Here is a 20,498-nt window from a genome sequence, read left to right on the forward strand (position 1 = left end):
CATTAAAAGATTTTAAATAAAAAGCCACAATCCCACAACTACCCTAACCATTTTCATATTCCCTTCAGGAGCTTGTCTTCATACACTTTTTTACAAAGATGAAATCATGTGTACTTCAGAGAAAACAATACAGCACCCCTTTTAGAGCCAGATGGCCCAGGTTCAAATACTAGCTCCTAAAATTACTGTGTGACCTTGGACAAGATTCTTAAACTCGTTTGTCCTATTTTCTCTTCTATAACATCAGTATAATAGTAACAGTACCTATGTGATTGGGAAGTATGAAGAAGAAATGAATTATTGTAAATCATATAGTATAGTGCTGGGCAAAAGTCAAATTCAATAAACAGGTAAGAAAAAACAAAATCCTGCTTTTTAAAAACTTAAGATGATGTCATAAAACCAAAAGTACATTATTATCTAAAGTACCACAGAAAGATTCTTCAAAAGGACCTCTAGGTCCTTTAGGACCTAAGGCCCTTTACCTTGACTAATTTTAAAATAAATCTCCCTATACATTCCTTTGTTTAGATATTTTACAATGTATAATAAAATTCATCTATTGCTTCATACTTCCAGTAGAGGTCTCCATCTAAAAAATAATGTATCCGACTGAAAACTTTAAATTCGTATTTCTGGTTATTAAAAAAAAAAAAAAAAAGTGGCCAGCTTTACCAAATATGTTAATTTAAGTTTTTCCAAGAAAAACATTTAAAATAGGGAACACTTAGAGAAAAAGTGACTTTCCCCAGTGACTGTTATTCTGTTGTGGGCTTTCCAGTAATACTCACCTCTCTTACAAACCTAATCCTCTGAACAGGAAAGAGAAAGAGATAAGACTGCAGGATACAAATGATAAATCACGTGCATATTTATCACCACCCCCAGCCAACAATTTAATACCTATGCCTCACAGGAGGTATAAGTCAGTAAAATCATCTTAAAGTAAAGGTCATGTTTTGTAGTAAAAAAGAAAGCTCAACAACCTTCTACATGTATTCCTTTTAAATCACAATAGAGTAGTAAAGGCAGCTCTGAATTGGCCTCTACATTCCCCCTTCCATCACTCAGTAATAGTGATGTAAAACCAGTCAATTATCTTCATGCAGGCCCACCAGGAAAAATATCCTTGTTTCTAGCCTACCGAAAAGCCTGGTGCTAGACCACCTTCTTAAAATCCCTTAATTCAAAATAGTAATGTTACGGACTTGATAGATTCAGTAGTCATAGCCAATGGTTGTTAAGTACATAGTTCTTACTCCTATTTTTAGGAATCTAAGTTTTTAGGCTCCCTCAAGCAAATCTGCACACAATATTTAATGTCTACCTCAACTTAGCTCCTTTAAGGTATAAAACTTAAATGTACAAGGTAAATATCTATAAATTTGATATGATCAAAAACTGACCAAGAAATTACCAATCAATTTGCTTGAAGCTAATAAATAGTTCTGTATACACATAGACTTATTTAAACTAACCCCCATAGTTTATAAACAGGAGGATAAAGGAGGATGCTCCAAGCAACACTCAGAACTAGCAGGACTTTAATATCCAAATCGTAGCTAATTCTGAGAAGCAAATATACAATGTAAAATATAACACATTTGATTTAGTGATAATGGATTAAGATTTCAGGTTGTAACTAAAGTGTGAATTTGCTTTTCATCTCCTCACAGTAGATAACCTATAAAGATAACTTTTAAATAAAGACAATTACTTCTTATGTTGAGAATATAAACATCAAACCACTATCAAATCATAGTTTATCCTAGTCTTAATAACATAAAAATCAACCAATGAATTAAAAATATAAATAAAATTATTGTCTTGTTTTTGTATAAAAAGTGATGCAATGGCCAGAAAATAAAATGGTGAAGAGTTTTTAACGGACAAATAGACAAAGGTAATGCAGATGACACCACTCTTATGGCAGAAAGTGAAGAGGAACTAAAAAGCCTCTAGATAAAAGTGAAAGAGGAGAGTGAAAAAGTTGGCTTAAAGCTCAACATTCAGACAACGAAGATCATGGCATCTGGTCCCATCACTTCATGGCAAATAGATGGGGAAACAGTGTCAGACTTTATTTTTGGGGGCTCCAACATCACTGCAGATGGTGACTGCAGCCATGAAATTAAAAGACGCTTACTCCTTGGAAGGAAAGTTATGACCAACCTAGATAGCATATTCAAAAGCAGAGACATTACTTTGCCAACAAAGGTACGTCTAGTCAAGGCTATGGTTTTTCCAGTAGTCATGTAGAGACGTAAGAGTTGGACTGTGAAGAAAGCTGAGCACCTAAGAATTGATGCTTTTGAACGGTGGTGTTGGAGAAGATTCTTGAGAGTCCCTTGGACTGCAAGGAGATCCAACCAGTCCATCCTAAAGGAGATCAGTCCTGGGTGTTCATTGGAAGGACTGATGCTGAAGCTGAAACTCCAGTACCTTGGCCACCTCATGTGAAGAGTTGACTCACTGGAAAAGACTCTGATGCTGGGAAGGATTGAGGGCAGGAGGAAAAGGGGACGACAGAGGTTGAGATGGCTGGATGGCATCACTGACTCAATGGATGTGAGTTTGAGTGAACTCCGGGAGTTGGTGATGGACAGGGAGGCCTGGTGTGCTGCAATTCATGGGGTCGCAAAGATTCAGACACGACTGAGTGACTGAACTGAATTGATTTTCCTCCAAAGTTATCATTTATTATTTTAGCCGATATTTACTTATTTGTTAAACTGCTAGAATGTGAGAAATATTCACATTCAAACATAAGCCACAAAATAAGGTTTAAAATTTTTAATAATCAGTACTAGTTCCTCTCAAACAGTTATTATATGTTATGACAGATTTAAAAAAATCACACACTAGTGGATAAACATATGAACTGCTACTGCTACTGCTAAGTCACTTCAGTCATGTACAACTCTGTGCGACCCCATAGATGGCAGCCCACCAGGTTCCCCCGTCCCTGGGATTCTCCAGGCAAGAACACTGGAGTGGGTTGCCATTTCCTTCTCCAATGCATGAAAGTGAAAAGTGAAAGGGAAGTTTCTCAGTCGTGTCTGACCCTCAGCGATCCCATGGATCCCATGGACTACAGCCTTCCGGGCTCTTCCATCCATGGGATTTTCCAGGCAAGAGTACTGGAGTGGGGTGCCACTGCCTTCTCCAAACATATGAAGGAGATCACTAACTCTGACTTTCAAGTCTAACAGTATTGTTCATTCAATAAACAAGCATAGAAATACTATTAATATGTTAATATAACATATAGACTTAAGACTCCATCAAGGGGACTTTCCTGGTGGTCCAGTGGTGGGAGACCTCACATGCCTTGTGGCCAAAAGAAAGAAGACTGCATCAAGAACACACAGCAAGCAGTATCTTATTCAACAAGGAAATAATAGAAACATAAAACTAAGGTTAGTATCAACACAAGGAAAAGATGCTCTCATCTCCCCAACTATTTAAAGGTGGCCAATATAATTAGACAAAAGAAAATTATTAAATGTATAAAATTTAGAAAAAAAGTAAAACTATCCCTACTTGCAGATAACATATTAGTATGTCTAAAAACTTTATTAATCAATGCTAACTAATACAAATGGCAAAAAAATTGAGTAAGGCACCAGATTACAATAAAAAAATGCAGTAACTTTCATATAAATAAACAGTAACTACTGAGAAGATGCAATGGAAAACTATACTTACAATAGCAAGAAAAATGATAATATACTCAAGAATAAATTTAAGAAATGTCAAAAACCTGTAAAAGGATAACTATTTTATAAACTCCTGAATGACACAAGAGGACTCGAATAGAAGACTTCGGTTTTTCCTGGATAGGTAAATGCAATATCATCATTTCCATTCTCCTAAGGTAATTGTTTTTAATTTAATATGATCCCCAATTTTCAAAAAAAGCTTTTTTCTGAAACTAGGACAAATTAACACTAAAAGTGAAAGTGAAAGTCCCTCAGTCGTGTCTTGACTCTTTGCAACCCCGTGGACTATAGAGTCCATGGAATTCTCCAGGCCAGAATACTGGAGTGGGTAGCCTTTCCCTTTTCAAGGGGATCTTTCCAACCCAGGGATCGAACCCAGGTCTCTCGTATTGCAGATAGATTCTTTACCAGGTCTCTCGTATTGCAGATGGATTCTTTACCAGATCAGCCACAAGGGAAGCCCAAGAATACTGGAGTGGGTAGCCTATTCCTTCTCCAGCGGATCTTCCCAACCCAGGAATCCAACTGAGGTCTCCTGTATTGCAGGTGGATTCTTTACCAACTGAGCTAGCTATCAGGGAAGTCAACACTAAAGTTCACATTAAAACAACAATCACCACAAAATTCCTATTTAAAAAAAAAAAAGAACTATGAGATGAGAATGGCACTATCAAATATTAAGACATGCTATATAAAGTCACAATAATTACAATATAGTGAGATACCATTGCTTAAACCCCCCAGATCAGGAAAACTTCAAAAGCTTGACAAACATATGGCAAGGCTATGAGAAACAAGCATTCTCATATACTGCTGACGGGAATGCGAAATAGTTCTCTCCTACCTGGAGAGAATCTGCTGGGAATTTGGCAGTACTTAATTCAATACATATGCATTTACTATTTGATTACGACATCAATCCCCCCTTTTGCAATTTACTCTGTAGATATGTGTCCAAACATTTGAAAATAGCTTTGTATAGGCTACTAGATTTGCAGATTATTCATATGGCATTATTTGCTATTGTAAAATACTGGGAACAACCTAAGTGTCATTATATAGGAGACTGAACATATAAAGTAAGATATATTCACACAGTGGAATACTATGCAGCTGTAAAGGGGGGGAATTTTATGAATTTACTAATAGTCAAGGTACACTAAATAAAAAAAAAGCAAAATAAAAAGTAGTGTGCATTCTTCATTTTAAAATGGGGAACCAAAAATACATGAATGTACCTCCTTACTGTTATAAAACAAACAAAAAACAAAAACAAAAATCAGGAAGGATAACCAGAAAATGTCTGGTTGGTTACCAACAGAGCATGGGCAGGAATGGGGTGGAAGTGGGAGGGAAGTAAATAAGGTAAAGGGTAACCTCCAAGTGTTATCTTTGCTTCAGTTTTGATTTTGCAATCTTATCAAGGGTTTTACATATTCATAAATAAAATTAAAGGAACAAATAATGGGGAAAACAAAAAGCTGAATACAAAAGGAAAAAATATGAACTTTAATGTTCTAAGTGCAAACAATACCCAGAAAAAAAGAATCCAATCACTGTGAATTTTTTTAACACAGTTATTAACTGATATAAGTCAGTCTGAATATAAAAAGAAATGCAAACAAATCTGCAACTCTACTTCACAAGTTTGTTGTTTGTAGTTGTATGGGTATAACGATTCTGAAACTATTCTCTTTGTGTTACAGAACTAACAAGACAAATACACTGGTGTTGGAAACTTGTGTTCTAAAGACAGTTGAAGGAAGATACATGGAGTGGAAGAAGGCAAGAGAAAACTTGTGCAGACTTAATTAGAGACACCAATATAGCCTTATGGTTTGCACAATACGTATATTTACATTTAAAATAAGAAAACTTTCTAACTTTGTCCTCTGAAAGGGCCTAGAAGAAAAGATAACCCAATAACAATGAGCACACCTACCAGCCAGTTCTTGGATTCTATATACCATTCCACACCAAAAGGAACCAGGACTTCTAGAAGAAATAGCTGATGCCAGAGCAAGAAAAGCAAAACACATTTGACTCTAGAAGATCTTATTTCGTCAGAATGCAAGAAAGAGCTAAGAAATAACAATAACTTGTTAAAAAAATACAAAGGAGGCAGCCTGAATGGGCTCCTCTTGGCCAAACTACAGCAGTAAAATATAACAGACTTTAACCCACTGTATAATATAAATACTTAATAAACAATATTTTCCTTATGATAGCCAAATAATGTAGATGAAATGATAAAATTAGACAATAAATATCATATAGTCACCATAACTGATTCAGACAAGATTCATCAATGGATATTTGAACTACTGGGCGAAAGTGTGATGGTGAGCAAGGTATTTACAGTCTCAAAGTACATCTCCGAGGGTTACTGGCTGATTACAAAAGAGAAAATGGAAACTTTACAGTGGAGAAACCAGGAGGACACCACCTTAAACAAAGCTATTATTAGCAATAATAGGACAAAGTAACATCACATGCTTCCTGCCAAAAATGCTTAAGCTAAATCTAATCCTGAAAAAAACCTCAGAAAAATCCAAATTTTATAGTACAGTTGGCTTTTACTCTTCAAAAAACGGTAATATCACAGAAGACTGGAGAACTACAGATGTGACAACTAAATGTGATACAAGATTACAGTTTAGGGATGGGTTGGTATGACTGCTGTAAAAGACATCTTTGGGGCAACTGGTAAAATTTGAATAAGATTTGTATGTAATACAAATAATACGACTATACTCATGTTGCTTTCTGAAACTGATCATTACACTATTATTACAGTAATCAAATATAGAAAACTTAACATGAATATAGTCATATTATCTGTATCCCTGATGGCTCAAGGGGTAAAGTATCCGCCTGCAATGCAAGAGACACAGGTTGATGCCTGGGTCAAGAAGATCCACAGGAGAAGGAAATGGCAACCCACTCCAGTATTCTTGCCTGGAGAATCCCACAGAAAGAGCAGCTGGCAGCCTACACAGTCCATAGGATCGCAAAGAGCTGGACACAACTGAGTGACTAAACACGCAGGCGTGCATGCTATTATTATATAAGATAACGTTTTTGTTCTTAAGTAATATACACTTATATTTAGGAGGAAAGGGCAGTGTAACTATAATGACAGCAAATGATTAAATGACAGTAACAAAAACAAGAATACACGTACATACATATACAACATCACATATAAAAAGGAAACTACAAAGCAAATATGGCAAAAAACAATTGGTCAATATAAATAAAGTGTAAAAAAATGTACATATAGATAGCAAAAAAATTTAACAATTTTGAAAAAAGAACACTTGGGGAAAAAAGAAAATGATAGGTTTATTATTTCTCTCTCAATCAGATTCTTATTACTATATTAATACACTGCAGTGTAGAGCTACCAGGAAAAACTACTCAAAAATTCAGAAGTTTGACTTTTTAATGGTGTAAACGAAAAAGATTATACCAATCTTTTTATATTTAATTATACTTAAACACTCTTGACCTATTACTTACGAGTACACTTGGAGGCATAGCTGCTAAGGTACTAAATATTGTTTATGAAATACTTAGTGGTCTGATCTGAGCTCAAGTACTTTGAAAATTCACTTGATCTATGAACCATTATGAAAAGTGTGATCAACTTGGGCATTATTACTAACACAGTTAAATTCAGCCCCATTTCTAAAGTACTACAGGTTAGGGACCAAACTGCAGCCTAGTTTTTGTCCCATTTTAACAGAATAATACTCCCACCGACCTCATATTAACATAAAATACTTATATTAACATTTTATTTAAAATAACCAATTGGCTAGGAGAGGGGCAAAAACAAATTTCATCTGAAAACACCTCACCATGAAAGATGTGTATAACTATATAGTCATCATTTCTGTGCAGAGCAACTGACCACTGAACACTGTAAGACTTTACCAAGTACAATAGTTAAGAACTCAGAAAGAAAGAACAGAATTAAAGATAACTTGCCACATATCACAATAAGGTATATATTCAAACAAAAGATTCTTACACAACTTTTTTCAAATCCTGCTTCATATAAAGCAACGTTTTGGTTTGGTCCCTTTATACGGTAATGAAAGTAATTTATTAAAAGAAACAAAAGGTAAACATTCCTTGGTCATGGAATATACTCGAAGATATTTAACAACTGTGGCTGATGTAGGGTTATGTCCAAGACAATGCTTTGTAAAATGTTAAAGCTAAGTCTATAGCCAGGGAAGGGAATGGAAACGTAAGGGGGAGAAAGTGCAGTTTGAAAATAGATAAAATAAACCTTACTGAGTGGCAGTTATGGCTGACGCTTAGAATTGAAAGCTGGATATAACCTACAGCCATTTTTTTTTTTAAATAGCCCATATGCTCCAGAAGAAAAGAGTTTGAGTGCTGTAAAGAAATTCTTTTCTAAGTGTTATTTTTTTATGAGATTAGATAACAGCAATTACTTCTGAAATTTGAAATGATAAAACTAAAATCTCACATACGAAAATGGTTTGAAAAATGAAGATTAAGTGCATGAAACAAAATAAGCTATTGCTAGTATTGTTAAAGGAATTTATACAATATAAGTTAACTCCCCTAAGCAGTATTGGTATAGACCAACAAAATCCTCACAAAGAGGAAAAAACATTCACTAAATTCAATAAAATAAATGGCATTCCATTTGGGGGAATATTACAAAAGTTCTACTTTTTTAAAACACTAGATATTAATAAAATTTTATTTTTAATTGTTTTTAATCTAAATTACTATACAAATACATTTAGGATAAGTTCAAATTGGTAGTTCATTTACCCTTTTTTCCTCCCTCAACTGAAGTGGACCCCTGGGTTACCTTCTCTAGAGTCCAGAAACAAAACAGGGTGCATGCAGGCTCTGCTTGGAGATGACAGGTGCAGCCCGAGCAGATGCCCCAGACCAGGTGTCACCTACAGGTTTTGTTCTGGATGCAGCCCTGGCCAACACGTGGACGCCAAGTTAAACCAGTTACCTCAGCAACTAAATCGGTTTAATTACAATACTTAGATCAGCTGCTCTCAAACTTCAGCATGCTTAAGAATCACCTGGGGCATACTTTTAAAAAATACAAGGTTTTATTTAGATCATAATACTTAAAAACTCTGATCAATCTTAACACCACTAAAGCAGGACAACTAAACATTATATGCCACATAATGTGATGAAAGCACAGCACTACCTGTTAAAGAATGGAGAAAGAAACGACAACCCAGTCCAGTATTCTTGCCTGGAGAATTCCATGGACAGAGGAGCCTGGAGGGCTACAGTCTATGGGGTCCCAAGAGTCGGACACGACTGAGGGACTAAACACACACATACCTATTAAAGAATGCCTAAAATACTAAACTTGAATTTTTTCAACATTTAGATCTAATGTTAATAGTTTTTAGGAAATGGATTCAGGGGATAGAGGAACAGGTTAATTGACACTAGAAGGAAGCAGTCAACCAAATCCAGAACTTAGGGCATTCTAAAGAAAGTTCCCCTGGAGAAGGAAATGGCAATCCACTCTGGTATTCTTGCCTGGGAAATCCCATGGACAGAGGAGTCTGGTGGGCTACTTCCGTGGGGTTGCACAGAGTCGGACACGACTTAGGAATTAAACAACAACAACAACAAAGGACAAGTGACCCCATTATTTTAATAAACCAATGGCATGACAAGAAAAGGAAAAGGGAACCATCAAGAGACTAATGAGATAAAACAGCCAGAACAAGAGATTTAGCCCCGCCATCAAATGCTCTTGCAGGAAGATGGGGTAGACCTGCAAACACTGACTTAGACATTAATTGAAGTATGAATCTAGCATTTGGGGGCAATAATTTATAATGCAGCATCTACTCCTAGATATCACTAAGAGATTTCAGTTCCAGCAATAGATCTTTGCATTATACCTAGTCACAAGGAGCATATATAATCAATTAATTAACTTTGAATTCATAGCATGATGAATACTCAAAAAGTATCCAAGCACAAGTGGTATTTTTTAATGTCTGAAACCAAAAAAATATATGTTAAGACTCCATTTCAATACAAAGTTCTTCGAAAACATACTAGTAAAATTCACAAAATCTGAAAGTTACTGAGAGTGACAATTTGCTCTGAACCATCTGTTTATTTCAGGTCCCCCAAAAGTTTAATTTACTAAGAGAATCCATTAATAAACTTTATGATAGGCAATCAATATGAGCATCAGTCAACATATATACATTTTTGTGTACTTCTGACTAAAAAGAATCAACCTGCCTACTTACTGGGCTCTACTATGGATAACTGAACTAGGCATGTTATTTACATTTATTTTAAATTCTAAAGCCAATACTTTTGCTTTCCATAAAAATTACAATTACAATTTCAAACCATAAAATATTTGATGACAATCTTTAATTCTAACATCTCTATTTTTATCTCCAGGAAGTTTGGTCCTTAAACCAAAAGCTACTTCTAAACAGCTTTCCCTGAAATCAAAATTCATAATTATGACCTCTGTTTTTAAAATGGTAAAACTGAAGCATATACAGACATTAGCATGACTATTACATTTCAATAAAAATAATTACTATACCACAAAACACAATGATTCGGCTACCTTTCTCTCCTTGGCAATGAACACAAGATAATTTTAATGTCCCCTATTCGAACAACTATTTAAGTGTTAACAATATAATTTTGCACAGCCATTGATAAACAACTTAATAGCTCCATAAAAATCATTTAAATCTGTATTTATATATGTCTATATAAATACACATAATTACCTCTCATTTCTCATTTTCCACACTTAAAATTTTTCTTCCTTAACTCTCATTTATTCTAGCTCAGGTTCCCAAACTGTGCTCCATAGAACTTAGCAGATGTTCCTCAAACATTCCCCTATGATGAATGGTGATGTGTGGGAACCACCACTTACTACAGGTGGCAGGAGGGAGGTAACAGTGTTTCTCCAAATTGTCTTAAGATCCACAAGGCACAGTAACCAAATAAAGTTTACGAAGTCCCTCAGTAAGGTAACACAAATTTAGCATTGTTATAATGCTCATATTCATTTCACTTTTCAAGGACATTTCAGGGAAACAATTGTTTTATATAGCACAAATTAGGAATCTCCACTCTAACTAAATACCCAAGAGTGTGGTGAGGATGGTGGTGGCAGATCAAAGAAAGAGAGGGAGAACCCCCCACCACAACTCTATATGTCCCAATTCAAACAAACTTTATTTTTACTAGTAAACTTTAGTAGGGACTATACCACTCAAGAAAATACCCGATAAGCAGCCTCCCCACAAATAATAATAAAAACTCTAAATACTTTACCTAAAAACACATATTGAGTACTTAACTCACTGACCAATGCATTTAAATTCCAGTGAATTTAAATGTTTTTCCTTCCTTTTTCAACTTCCAATATAATTCCATTTCAGATTATAAAATATTCTCAGAAGTGATGTACTTCTCTATCAAAGTTACAGTGGATTTCACACACATCCAAACTGAAAACACTGAATCTATAACAGAGATGAGGTAGGATTATAAAAAAGTGATTCTCTTTAGAAACAGACATTTTTACTTAACAGCTAAGGCAGAAAATTTAAATGCAAAACAACATATAAACATTTCTGGGAGTTACAGTTCTTAGTTTGCATCCTCAGTGAAACTATCCACCCTGGAAAGAGTTAGATTTATTTCTACTTGAGGGCAAATTTGAGTTGTTCAGAACATGGTTTCTAACACACAACACCAGCCTAGCTGAGGTCTGATAAGTCTTTCAACTTTTTCTACTTTCTACTTCTCCTTTCAACAAGTTTACACACCCTCTAAAATGTAACAGAATATCAGATGATACCAAAATCAGATTTGTTCAAAATGAAGGATACAGTTCATAAAATTAATTTTTAAATGCATATGTAAATAATTTTAGATACAGTTTTTCTTCCAGTCTCCATATTACTTTCATTCCTTACATGAGGAGAACAAATCACCATTTATCAATTCTATTGATACACAAACTCAATTTATTAATTTACTTATTAAAATTTTGAAGCATTCTATCATTTAATATCAAGTGACTCATAAAAGGCTTTCTCTTAAAAAAAAAAAGTGATCTACATGGTAGATACTAACTACTCAACACACAAGTGTATTTATTCTATTTACCTGATAAATGCAGACTTTCATTTCTATAACTTAAGGGAGGGCTTCATCCACCAAGTGGGAAAAAGAAGAATAAATTCACAGTAAAACTGAAAACTCTATAGTTAAGTTTCTGACTATTCCAAAGGAAGGTCCATGTAAAACAGTTGTAAGAAAACCAGCAATATACAGTTTTGTACAACAATTTTTTTTAAGTCCAAGATACTCTACCTCTTTTTCAAAAAGTCAAGTGTTATAATAGGAACATCAAGTTAACCTTGACTATCACCGTACTATTGGCCTAAGTAAGCTAAAACAAAATTGTTCAACTAAAATATCTGAAATATTTATCTAAGTCTTCACATCAAGGCTTTAAATTCTAAACAAAAAGACCTGTAAATTGTCCCCCAATATTAGCACCAAAACAGAACAAAAATATAAAATTAACTGAATAAATAAAGAACACATTGAGTATAAATACACTCAGGCATAAATTTAACCATAAGTAATTTCCAATTATATTTTAATTTCTTAAAATCATTTATGACTAGAGAAGGGAATTCATAAGTGACTGATTAAATATTACTGAACACATGTCAAGAATACAACTATTTTGCTGAAATAACAAATGCCTCTAAAGCCATTTAGACTTTTCTGTACTTTAACTTCTTCATCTATAATAAATGTAGGAAGTTATATCTTATCTTTTTAAACTTATAAAGACAGTCCAATAATAAATATCTGTGGAACATACTGAGATGTACATACCAAGAAAGGACCTAAGTGAAAACAAAATATATAGACACCATAGATGAGCAATAGCCAGACTTTTAAATGCCAATGTTAAAACATTCAATTGCATTTTTAATTTTAGACTGTGAGAAATTTTTGTGAACAATCTACAACTGAATAATGTCGGATACAATCAAGCTAACTTTAGACAGACAACTAAACTCAAGTCTCTATACTTAATGTCTATGCATCAAAATGAACACAAAAATTCTAGTGTGTATATATATATATATATTTATACATATACACACACATATCTATGTGCACACACAGCAGCGCATTAGCTTGCTCTTCTTTATTTAAATGTAGTATCATGAAACTACATCATAAAACACCAGGCTAACAATTACACATCTAATTAATAATGAAACTACAGAAGAATGTCAGCAAATATTAAACTTGCAGAGTAAATGAGAACACATGGAATGACAATCTTACAGACGTCAAATGAAACAGCCATTCATATTTTTTTTAAAAATTGGTCCACCTGTGATTTATAAAACACACTGCATTATCTACTCATCAGAAACCATGATATTCAATTCAATATATCAAAGAGGGAACTTAACAAAGTCACTTGATTACTGTTTCTTACTATGAAAAGGCACTCTTATGGTTAAGTAACTGAATTACTGTGAAAGCTTGGCATCCTGTCTGCCAGTTAAGATTTTTCAGAGGAAGGTGTAAAACCCAGCATAATACATGTCCTCTAACTGAGCAATATTACACCACTATGGAAAAAAATCTTCCAAGGTTGGTAGTACCCAGTTTGTGACCAGCATATTTCTTTTGTATTTCTTTACAAGCCATGAAAATCTTCACATGGTTTTATTTTCCAAAACAAATGCTTCAACTTTTTTCCTAGTAGCCTAGCTACAACCCTACAAAAACAAACCTGGAGAGTGACATATGGAGGAAAAACAAGTTTAGCTAAGGACATAGTTCAAAATGTAGCTTCTAATAAGAGCATAAAACTCAAACTGATCTGAGAATAGCATAAGGAGTTCCAAACAATCTGGAAACTATATAGTTAAAAATGGTACCTATAAGTATAATCAATGGATGATATGATCCAAAGATAGAAATCACAACTGGAAAAACAGTATTTATGTAACTTGTAATAAACTGGGAGTTCTTCAGAAAAACACACATCCCATGAAACATATATATCATACAGCACCTTCTGGATACTGAAATCAATAAATCATCCAATAAGTACTAGATATAACTTTAAAACATGTATTTTAAACGGTCTAAAACTCAAATGATTCAAACTTATTACCAGAAAATCAAGACATGTATTAACAGTACTCCTCAGTATTGTAACTGAAAAAATAAGTATCACCACGAATGAAAAATTCTCTACTTCTCACCACATTACAAAATCAACAGTTTTGGAGGTTAATTTAGTTTTACTTTGCTTTTCATTTCAATCTTTTATTTTAAAAAGCACTCTGACACATGCCATCACACATTCACAAGAGATAATTAATCATATTTAATATTTTCTAGACATCTGTGCAACTCAGTAACTACTCACAAAGTTATGTGAACTCTTCAGCTTCAAGCATGAAGTCAATCTAAGATAGCCAATAGAAAGCACACCTGTGCAATTACTGCATTTCCTATTCCAGAATGCTGAACATAACACAGTATATCTACATTTGGATACTGCATTTGGAGCAACGATAAATGCCAAACTCAAATTATACAGTAGCCACACTACCTAAAAAAGGCCATTTTATAACATCATTATTAAGAAACAAAAAATATGAAGAGCATTATTTTAGTGTTAAATAACAAACACCAACTAAAGAACCTCTGGATAACTAAATACGAAAAATAAATGATGACCTCATAATACATTACAATATGAAAGTATTCCTAGGAGAAAAACTCAGAAAAATAAATGCTGAATCACAAAATATATTATCTAAACTATAGCGCATGCCAACTAAATAAGAAATGTACTTTGTCAAATAGTCAAAAAAGGGGGAGAATGAAAGAAAATCCCAATTATAGTATTCCATTTTGTAGCATCCCTAATTTTCATAAATAGATAATAATCATTTTAAATGCTTTTCAGTCAGTCAAAAATTTCAGAAAACATAAGAATTTCTTTAAAAAAAAAAAAAAAAAACAATCCTGGACACTTAAGGCACCAACGTGCTATGCTATGCAGAAATATTCTACTGAAAAACTACTCAGTAACACGGGTCCACATAGAGGTTTCATTTTTTAACAAAATCTTCAAGTCAGAATTCAAAAAGGCAAAGGAGTTTCCAAAACAAAGAAAAAATTTCCCAAGGGATACAAAGTTTCATTAACTATCTTGACTCTTTACTCAGCATCACCTTTCTGCCCCTCTGTGGATATCAAGCAATCAATAACAATGTCACAAAAGAATGTTTATCAAGATGGGGGGTGGGGTGTCACCTGTAATGATTGTGTATGAAAAATGTAAACAATCCTAAAATAGGTGAGGAAAACTTTCTCCTTCTTAGAACCTCCCTTGTGGATATTTAATGTTTCTCAGACTGAAATTAGCAGAAGTTTAGAAACTGATGTGCAAGGTTTGTTCCTTGCTTGGGGCTTTTCTTTTTTCTTTTTGCTAAAACAAATCTCCCCATAAATCCCTTATTTCCCAACACTGTTGGAAGAGTAACTACTACTCACCGCAAGTAATACTGTTTTAAAGCAAAGGCAGCGTTAGAACAACTTCTGGGAAAGTTGAACTCTTCCACAATTTCTCCCCACTGATTCTTCTCAGAAACCTGTTAAAAACACAGCCACACTTGTCTGAAAGTGCACAATCCAAGAAAACTCTAACTTAACTCTGAAATAAATACCCATTCTACAGAGATCTGCAGATCCCTCAGGAATCGGTGGGTGATTCGGCTCGATCCGTAAGAGTAGCTAAGCAAGGGCTGCTTGAATCACTGTGTTTTCACCCGAGAGCCCTGTATTTAATAGCACTTGTTTTGTTTTGGGGGGCGGAAGAGGGGGTGTTGGTGGGTTTGTTTTGTTTTTGAAGCCCGGACAATAACCAATCGCAAGTCCCTCTGTCGCCCCCTTTTAAATCTCAACGCGGTCCGTTTACACTAAAAAAAAAAAAAAAAAAGTTCAAAAGGATCAATACTGTTCCGGACAGCGACGTCCGCAGGTTCTGGGGGGGCCGGGGCCGGGGCCGATTCCGATCCCTCTCCCACATCTATCCATCTCCATAGGCCCTTCTTTGAGGCCTACAGCTTCTGCCTAGCCTTGAAGCCTAAGATGGCTATTTGGAGACAGGTCCTGGTTTCTTTTGTTAGCTGTATAAACCGAGGGCGACGGGGCCGAGGCTGTGCCCCCGGCTGCCGGGATCATTTCGCAGCCGATTATCGATGTTAAACCTGCCCGCGCTAATTTTGAGTTGCACGAAAACTGCTCTGAGAGTCTGTGTGTCTCTGTGTCTCCGCCTGTGCTAGAGCGGCAGCGGCGGCAGAGCTGACTCGCGAGCGAGCGGGCGGGCGGGCGGGCGCGGGGCGGGCGCGGGGCTCGGGCGGGAGCCCCGCACGCCCGCACTCCCCGCCGCGGCGCTCAGACCCCGCCGGGCCGGCCGGGCACCGGGCAGGGCGCGAGCCGGCGCCGGGCCGCCCGCCCGCCGAGCCCCGCGCCCGCCGCGCGCACTCGAGCCACCAGGCCAAAAACAGCCCCGCCGCCGTCCGCCTCCGTGCCACCGGCTGGGAGCGAAAAGAACGCCTCTGGCCCCCGCAGGCCACCCCCCCGGCCCCGAGCGCCCACTCCGGGGTCAAAGGAGACTTTTTGGAGGAGGCCAGCGAGAGGGAAATACAAATTAAAACTTCCACTCACCTTCGCGAATCCGCCTAAAGTAGTGACTCTGGTGTAGAGACCGTGAAGATCCAGCTCCTTCCCACCCACCGCAGGGATTTTTTTAAAAGGCGACCTGCGGGAGAGAGAAAGCCCCGCACTTGTCAGCCGGGACCCCGCGGCGGCCCGAGCGGGAGAGCCCCGTTCGCCCCGGCTCGCCCCGGCGCTGCCCCCCCGGTTCTGCTCTCACCCTCTGCTGTGGTGGAACTGCCGCAGCTCGTCCAGGAAAGCGAGTCCCTTTCTCCGCTCGTCCGGAGGCGCCTTCCCCGTCGAGTTTGCCATTATTTTTTCAAAGGAGGTTTAAAAAAAAACCCAGATCGGTGTTTTAAAAGCGCCCCCCGCTCCCAGCGCTTCCTACCAGAGCCCGGAGCCCATTCCTCGGCCGGCGGCGGCGGGGCTCAGTCATGGGCCGGCGGTGGCGGCGGCGGCGGCGGCGGCGGCGGCGCAGGGAGGGAGGGAGGGAGGGGGAGGAGGAGGAGGAGGAGGGGAAGGAGGGAGCAGGAGGCCAGGGGGAGAGGAGGGAAGGAGGGAGGGGAATTTCTAAAAAAGTTTAAAGAAATCGGAGCGAAACTAGAGGGGCAGGCGACTGCCGGATCCGCGCGAAGCCGCGGGGCGAGCGCGGCCCCCACCCCTTCCTTCCCTCCCTCCCGCTGCCCGGCTCTCGCCCGCCTCTCAGCGCCGCCGGCTCGGGAGGCTCGGCCCGGGGACGCGATTCAACATGGTGCTGCTGCCGGGGGCGCGCGAGCGGGCGAGGGGAAAGGCGAGCCGACGGTGAGGGGCCGGGGTGGCCGGAGGCCCGGGAGTTTCGGCGGCCGCGGCGGCGGCGGCGGGGCTGGGGCAGGCGGGGCTGGGGGTGGGGAGGGGGAGGTCTGTGTGGTGGTTTGTGGAAAGCGGGGTGACAGCGTGTATTCCGGCCGCAGCTCCGCGGGGCCCTCGCACACATTCACGCGCGGCCTCGCGGCCGGGGCGTCCCCGGGCAGAAGGCACCGGCGGCAGCCGAGCCGCTGCGCGCCGCCCGCCCGCTCGCTTCCCTCCCCGCCAGCCTCCCTCTCTGCCGCCTCCAGCGTCGCCGCCACGGCCGGGCAGCCAGAGCCGCACAGCGACCCCCGAGGGCCGGCCGCGGCACTGCGCCTGACTCCACACCGCCCCGGCAGCTCCTCGCGGGGAACAATAGACTGGGCTCGCCGGGCTTAGGGTTCATCTGCAATGTGCCGCACATTTCACACGCACACAAAGCCGGCGGAAAGGGGGGAGGCGCGGGGAAACGGCCACTACCGGTTGTTCCAGGGTTAGGGGTGGAGGCGATGTTCGCGTCCCCGGCCCGGCAGTTGGCAGGGCCGCCTTGGAGTCCCCGCCCGCCCGACAGAACTGGTGTGGAGCTCGAGAGGGAAAGGAAGCCCAGAGGGGAAGCTCCTCACGCTAGTTTCATTCACTGATCGGAATAAAGTCAACCTGTCACCTTTTTTTTTTTTTTAGGTCTAAAAGAATCAGCTTTTCTGAGCTTTGTGGTGATAGTATTGGGGGGGCCTGGTTAGCACATTTTCCATGACTTACCCACAAACTAACTTTGGCAAACTGTAAATTAAATACAATGTGAACTGTCTGTCCTAGTTCTGTGGAAATGGAATCATGCTCTTAATTCATCTTGACTTTGGTTGGTTTCATTTCTCAAACTAGATTATTCTGTGCAGTTATGCAAACAGTAATTAAACTGATTGGGAAGCAATCTTTTGAACTTGGACGATAATAATTAACGTTTATATTTTTATATTAAGGTATGTTATAGTTTGCTTAAAACAAATATTGAATAAAATCTTATGTTTTTGCTTTTTCTCAAATGTCTTAAATGCGATCCCGGTTTAAAATATTTTTGAAGCTCAAAAAAAGAGGCTGTTCAAATCTCAACAAATACTACCATAAGTTTGTATCTACAAGGGGTGTTGGGGTCAGCCGTTTGCTGCAAATGTTAATTAAGTTTCAAGAATTTTGAAGCATATTATTATTCCCATTTCCGCGATGGCCACTACGGGCAAAGTCACCGACACCCAAGGTCACAGGCTAGTAAAGGGTTGGATGGATTATTTCAGGTGGTGATTCCAATGAGAACATTTATTTGGTAGTGAAAAGAATTATGTAATATAGTCCAGCCACGCTTCCGGTGCTCACTCTAGGAATCATTATTTCTCAAGTAAAGTTTGCCTCTTAAATGGGGCTGGAATAAGGCTATGGCTAGGAAGTTCCTGACACCCAAGGGCCAGTAAGTGTCTCGGAAGCCAGTGAGGGGCGGAGACGAGGCCGGGGGAGTGGAGAAGCGAAGCCCAGGCTGCAGGCGAGGGGGGGCGGGGCAGAAGGGAGACCAGGTCATCCGTCCCTTCCCCCACCAGTCCTCTTAGGGGTGGTGGAGATACGGGCCGCAGAGCTGCGAGTCCCGAGCTGTGCGGATTCCCTAAACGCCGCACTTGCTCACAGCCCCTTACGTAACTGTCAGCGCCGGGGATTCCCTAGAGGGGGTCATTCTATTCAACCATTACACACACCCGGGGCTCCTGCCGCCGCGCCGCCGCCTCACAAAATGGCGGCGCCCATAGAGGAGACAGCGGCCGCCTCCTCGGCCCCATTTTGTGGGAGGCGAGAGATCTGTCAACATGGAATACCTCCGCTAAGGATGCATATGAGTTTGGAAATCCTGCTTAAGGGATGGAGCCGAGAGGATCTGCTTCAACGGAAAATGTCAGCGACTTCTAATACCTCCACGCTTTTTCACTTTTTTCATTTTCTCTAAGGAAGCGCCCGAAGCTGCCGGGGGACTTGTAACTGAAGAGAGAAGGGAAAGCTGCAGCTGACTGCTCCGGGAACTTGCCGCGGCGTGTTTTGGCTTTGGCTGCTCTTCCCCGCTCCCAGGAGCTGACCGCGGTCTCGTGGAGGGTCGCCTGGGCCGCCCGGACGGCTCAGAAAGGACCGGGACCCGGCGACGCCAAGTGGCAGCGGTCTCCGCCGAGTCACTTCAACAGCGAGACTTTTCAGTAGTTTTTAAATGCCAGGGTCCACCGCCCAACCGGGACCCCTTGCCAGAGTCGTGAGCTTCGGGAGCCGCGGACGCTCCTGCTCCGTCAGTCGGCCGGGAGCCGGGTTGCCCGGAGTCGGCGGTCCTCGCGGATGCCGGCAGCCACGGCGCGCCGGGTGGTCGCCGTCGGGACCCGGGCCCTGGATGATGCTACTGGGGCAGGAGTGGGAACGAAGGCACGTACACTGAAAATTAAGTCGTCTGGACCTAGGGTTGTATGTTTTAACCGTGTTTTAGGTTAAACGTTAGAACGTTTTTTCTCGTATCCCACTGGAGTGGGCGAACCTGGCTGTCTTATTTCGAATTTCAAGGGCAGGATGGAGGGGTGACATTTTCTGGTTTTGTTTTTAACGGGGAGGTGGCCACTTCTAATCCACTGACTGCTTGCTGTTTGTGTGTGTTTGTGTGTATACAATAGTGTGTTTTGCTTTGCAGTACAGATAGCAAAGGCTAAACACCTGGAGTGTGATCCTAACGTTTTAATGCCCTTTTTTTTTTAACATTTAAAATGTGATATGTAACGGGACAATCGATTCTGAGGAAAGAAAGGATTATTTTTCTGCCGAAGACGCTGTCATCCTCAAAATGGAGTCCTAAAGAATATCTGATGGATAGAATTTAAATTCATAGCACTTTAGATATGTTCTAGTCAAAGAAGACAAAAACATAAAACAAATATTTGTCAGATTGTTAAACGGTTCTATTTCCCAAGACTAGAAAAATATAAGGCCAAAGTAAGCTATTAATGAGTATTTGCCTGTAAGAGGTATGTAAAATTTAAGGAAAGAGATTCATTTTATGAAACTGAGGAATGCATTCCACGAATAGTATACCTCAAATTTTTTTAATCCAGTTACAGCAGTCTTTTGTATTTGCAT

At 39.5% G+C, this 20,498-nt stretch overlaps 1 protein-coding gene across 1 annotated transcript in view; it reads right to left on the reverse strand.

The window, feature by feature from the left end:
* ARID2 (AT-rich interaction domain 2) overlaps positions 1 to 16,967 on the reverse strand; it is a 208,680-nt gene extending 191,713 nt beyond the window's left edge. Inside the window, exons 1-3 of the mRNA XM_002687323.7 lie at positions 16,747 to 16,967; positions 16,539 to 16,632; positions 15,363 to 15,460 (exon numbers count right to left, since the gene is read on the reverse strand). Of these exons, the coding sequence (XP_002687369.1) occupies positions 15,363 to 15,460; positions 16,539 to 16,632; positions 16,747 to 16,838 (284 nt within the window). The 5' untranslated portion in view covers positions 16,839 to 16,967. The remainder of the gene's footprint in view (positions 1 to 15,362; positions 15,461 to 16,538; positions 16,633 to 16,746) is intronic.
* Between the last annotated feature and the right edge of the window lie 3,531 nt (positions 16,968 to 20,498).

The sequence above is a fragment of the Bos taurus genome, chromosome 5 (genome assembly GCF_002263795.3).
Source record: "Bos taurus isolate L1 Dominette 01449 registration number 42190680 breed Hereford chromosome 5, ARS-UCD2.0, whole genome shotgun sequence".
Classification (NCBI taxonomy): Eukaryota; Metazoa; Chordata; class Mammalia; order Artiodactyla; family Bovidae; genus Bos; species Bos taurus.